The sequence below is a fragment of the Penaeus vannamei genome, chromosome 15 (genome assembly GCF_042767895.1).
Source record: "Penaeus vannamei isolate JL-2024 chromosome 15, ASM4276789v1, whole genome shotgun sequence".
Lineage (NCBI taxonomy): Eukaryota > Metazoa > Arthropoda > Malacostraca > Decapoda > Penaeidae > Penaeus > Penaeus vannamei.
Window position 1 is genome coordinate 15,639,171 of NC_091563.1, and position 5,000 is coordinate 15,644,170.

Consider the following 5,000-nt stretch of genomic DNA (forward strand, 5'->3'; position numbering starts at 1 on the left):
TCATCTTTCTTATAAAAATTCTTTCCTTCTATTATAATTTTGCTGTTAATATTCATCTTTACTGTTCAAAATCTGTTATAATATATAACAGACTACACTAATCAATACTACCTGTTGAAATATAATAATTAGTTTATTAATTATAAGATTAATCTTGTTCAACCTATAAGTATTTGTTAACATTAGTATAACATCCTAGCATATTGTTAACATTATGAACAATCCACTTTTCATAAATTTGTCATATAAAAAGCATGAAAGATTATCCAGGTAAAATTATCTATTATCAATGGTGATTTTAGATTTAAAATTATTTTTGACAAGAAGAAAATTATTGGAAAGGTAATATATATGGGTATATCACATTAATCCAGTTGAAAAAAGAATGAAGACAGCCTTATCAAGTCTGATCGCCTGTAAGAAATTAAGTAACCCCTTAAAAGTCAGCTCACCCTTAAAGGATAACTCACACTTAGAAATAAAGTCACCCTTAAAGGTCAGTTCAGTCTTAAAACAAGGCACCCTTAAAAGTTAGCCCACCTTAAAGAAATCAAGTCACCCCCAAAGATAAGGTTAGCTCAACCTTAAGAAATCAAGTCAGCATAAAATAACAGCTTGTGCTTAAGAAATCAAGTCACCTTTAAAAGTCTGCTCATCCTTAAGCAATTGAGTCACTCATAAAGGTCAACTCACCCTTAAGAAGTCAACTCAGTTTTAAGAGGCCAAATCTCCCTTAAAAAAGAAAGAAATAAAGAAAAAAAAAACTAACTGAATTGTCACTGCTTTTTGACCCAAAGCACCTCATATACTTTCACTTTCGACCCAGGCTTCAGCTCATCCTCATACTCTGCAACATCAGTTCGTACGAGGCGGAAATCGTGACATTGCAAGAGTTCGAAGTAGAGCCAGTGTAATTGCAACTCCGTTGTTATTCCTGGAATAGGGATATAATGATATAATCCTGGAATATTAATCATGACACTGATTGGATATAGTGTGAAATGGAGTGAGATTGGGTGGGAGCTGTCTTTGAATTGTATGAATGCATATTTTTTCAAGTAGGTTATTTGGTTAGTGTGCATTGTGTTTCAAATATATATTTCTGATGGTGGTATTTATGATGATGATGATGATGATAATGATGATGATGATGATGATGATGATGATGATGATGATGATGATGATTTCTATTGGTATCATTAATGATATTGTTATTATCATCACCATTATCATTATTAACAAATACAAATTACCTGCTCTCAAATGAATGGCGTAGCTAATCTGCTTTATATCTAAGTACAGTGGTCGCGGAGCAAAGAATATGTTCCCAAGTATGATTAACTCTTCTCCTTGCGTTGTGTCGATTTTCAGGAGGTCGATTTGGCTGTCATGGTGATTCAAACTTTTCATGAGGGTCATGAGCTGGTTCTGCAAGAAGTTGATTTTTATTTATTCTATTCATTCAGTTGTTTATCTATCTATCCATTATTTATTTATCTGTTCATTTATTATCCATCATAAGTTGAAGGAAACGGGAGAAAGGAATTACTGTAGTTTCTGCTAACACCCAAAATTTTTTCAACAGATTTTGTTTACATTATTAGTTTATCATACAAAATAACCCATATGAAAATAAACTTTTCAACCAGAAAATCACTAGCAAAAAAATAACATACTTACATATACCATCTTTATCTTTCCTTTATCATTCTGGTTTACCATTATGGTTTTATGATAGAATTTAACTGCATCTGACCTTAGTTGACCTTCCCTTTCATGCGGCTCAAAAACGAACACCTAAAAAAGGGGAGGCGAGAGATAAGTCATGTGATTGTATAGTACATGTATATATATATATATATATATATATATATATATATATATATATATATATATATATATATATATATATATATATAATTAATGATGATAATGATAATAGGAATGATAATGATAATAGGAATGATAATAATAATAATAGGAATGATAATGATAATAGGAATGATGATGATAATGATAATAGGAATGCTAATGCTAATGATAATAGGAATGGTAATGATCATAGGAATGATTATGATAATGATAGGAATGAAAATAATAATGGGGATGATAATAATAATAATGATAATGATAATTAGAATACTACTACTACTACTACCACTACTAATATTGTTACTACTACCAAGCTAGAGTACAACCTTGCAATTCATCCGTTCGTGAGCTTTCTCGGCGAACGAGGTGTCTAGTCCATCAACAAAGAAGTAGATGAGACAGTCACCCCTTGTCAGGTATTTTGGGGTTGTGCACATCCAGTTGCCCCTGATGTTGTGTCGTGGAGTGTATTCGGGTGGTAACTGGGCCTGGAGGTTGCGAAAGGTTTATTGTTAATTTTTGTTTGTTTGTTTTTCATTGATTTTGGTTACACTCCCCCTCTCTCTCTCTCTTCATCTCTTCCTTTCTTCCTCTCTCCGTCTCTGCGTGTCTCCGTCTCTCCCTCTCTCCCTCCCTTCCTCCCGCTCTCCCTCCCTCCCCCTCCTTCTTCTCTTTCTTTCTCCCTCTTACACAAAAACAAACAAACAAACAAACAAAAAACTTACGAGACTTCCGCATTCCGACGAAGTGTTGGAAAGGAACTTGTGGAAGGCGTCAGGGGTCTTTAGGACTTTGTGACTGCAGATTACTGATTCATCTGGAAGAGAAAGGATATATGTCTGTTTCTATTTACTTTATCTATCTATCTATCTATCTATCTATCTATCTATATATGTATATATGTGCGCGCGCGCGCGCGTGTGTGTGAGTGAGCGTGCGTGTGTGTACATATATAACACACACGCACACGCACGCACACACACACACACACACACACACATGTATATATATATATATATATATATATATATATATATATATATATATATACATATACATACGCATATACATATACATATATACATGTAAATACATATACATATACATACATACACACACGTACACACGTACACACACACACACACACACACACACACACACACACACACATATATATATATATATATATATATATATATATAAACACATACATATACATACACCTATGTATATACACATACATACATTTATATATCTATGTCTATCTCTCTATCTATCTATCTATCTATCTATATATATATATGCATACATACATACATACATACAGACATACACACACACACACACACACACACACACACACACACACACACACACACACACACACACACACACACACACACACACACACACACACATATATATATATATATATATATATATATATATATATATATATATATATATATATATATATATATATATATATATATATATATATATATATACTGACATCTCTGTCGCTGTTATAGCGATAACAAAATTCGTGCTCACCATCACTTATGTCAATCTTTTGCGCAAGATTGCCGAGCATTCCAGCCGCCCTTTCGACATTAGCATCGATCTTTCTCGAATTGTGGGCGTCGACTCCTGGCGGGGCGTCATCGACATAGATCGGCGATTCGAGGTTGATTTGAGCGTATATTGGGTAGACCTTTGGTATCGGCATGCTAATAGTGCAGTGGAAAAAGAGATATTGTGTTGAAGAAAGAATTAATAATAAAAAAAAAAACGGTCATAAAACGTTATAAATTTGAAGAAAGAAAAAATGTATATATTGCACAATATATGAAGTAAGATATCTGATCATTTATGTATGTGGGCACGTGCGTATAAAAAAAAACATTCTTATTGACGTGCAACGGTCTTATATATCCATACGTGGGTGCGCGTTTCTCCAATATTAAATACAGACCACAGCTGCTTCTCTCTCACCTTATCCACATTACTACACAGACGGCCGCCCCTGTAGTTAAAACTGCTGCAAACCACTTCGCGTAAGTTGTCATGCCTCCTTGTTTTACGTCGTTAAAGATGCGAGTTGTCCCGGGCGAAGAGACGATACGGTGTTTATTATTGTGATCCTTGTTATTTTTTTAAATATTCCACTCACACTCTTCACAACCTATCTATTTCATAATTGTGAGTATGATTTAAATAAATACTTCAATACTGATGACTTCGATCACATGAACTCTAGTCTGTCCCCCTGTTGACTGGAAACTATTCATATTCCCAGATTTTAAGATTTCTTGCCTATTAGTGAAGCGCATGTGTCGGGTTTAATCTAGAGAAAAGTGATTATCGATTTTTTTTTCATTTCTATTTATTCACCTAAACACACACACACACACACACACACACACACATACACACACACACACACACACACACACACACACACACACATATATATATATATATATATATATATATATATATATATGTATATATATATATATGTGTGTGTGTGTGTGTGTATATATATGTATGTGTATGTGTACGTGTACGTGTACGTGTACGTGTACGTGTACGTGTACGTGTACGTGTACGTGTTCGTGTTCGTGTACGTACACGTACACGTACACATACACGTACACATACACATACATATATATATATATATATATATATATATATATATATGTACGTGTACGTGTGTGTGTGTGTGTGTGTGTGTGTGTGTGTGTGTGTGTGTGTGTGTGTATGTGTGTGTGTGTGTGTGTGTGTGTGTGTGTGTGTGTGTGTGTGTGTGTGTGTGTCGGCCTATTAATTGTAACACATATATGAACGATTCGGTTATTCAATGAATGTGTTATATCTTTAATGCAGAAAAAAACCTTCAGTATCTGTTACTCATTTAAATATTTATTCCAATAATTATGAAATTAGTTACACAACTCTGATAGGTGTGATGAGAACCTTCGACGTTACAATATATTTCGTACAGTCTCAGAAAGGGTGGGGCAGGACGTCTAGTGTTCCAAGATGACTTTAGAGAGCTTCATACGTATTTGATGCCTTTTTCTTACAAGGATGGGAACGCTTTTGATTGTTGTGCAATATTC

General features: G+C 34.0%; 1 protein-coding gene across 2 annotated transcripts; it reads right to left on the reverse strand.

The window, feature by feature from the left end:
* Positions 1 to 638: 638 nt before the first annotated feature.
* Positions 639 to 4,152, reverse strand: LOC113812996 (uncharacterized). Of its 2 annotated transcripts, XM_027364938.2 has the most exons (8): positions 4,098 to 4,152; positions 3,868 to 3,946; positions 3,427 to 3,602; positions 2,598 to 2,689; positions 2,199 to 2,360; positions 1,681 to 1,797; positions 1,254 to 1,428; positions 639 to 934 (listed from the first exon to the last, which is right to left on the reverse strand). In XM_027364938.2, exons 2-8 carry the CDS (start codon positions 3,939 to 3,941, stop codon positions 777 to 779), a joined length of 954 nt encoding a protein of 317 aa, XP_027220739.2. In that variant the 5' UTR covers positions 3,942 to 3,946; positions 4,098 to 4,152; the 3' UTR covers positions 639 to 776. The 2 variants fall into 2 exon arrangements, with proteins under 2 accessions (XP_027220739.2, XP_027220738.2); XM_027364937.2 differs by lacking the exon at positions 4,098 to 4,152 and having other exon boundaries at positions 3,868 to 4,080.
* Positions 4,153 to 5,000: the final 848 nt, after the last annotated feature.

Bases quoted from the DNA above. Each gene is read 5' to 3' on its own strand.
- LOC113812996 (XM_027364938.2), bottom strand. From the start codon at position 3,941: ATGACAACTTACGCGAAGTGGTTTGCAGCAGTTTTAACTACAGGGGCG. The intron at 3,603-3,867 runs GTGAGAGAGAAG...CTGCACTATTAG, and splicing joins TGTGTAGTAATGTGGATAAG to CATGCCGATACCAAAGGTCT. The intron at 1,429-1,680 runs GTAAGTATGTTA...AACTTCTTGCAG, and splicing joins GAAAGATAAAGATGGTATAT to AACCAGCTCATGACCCTCAT.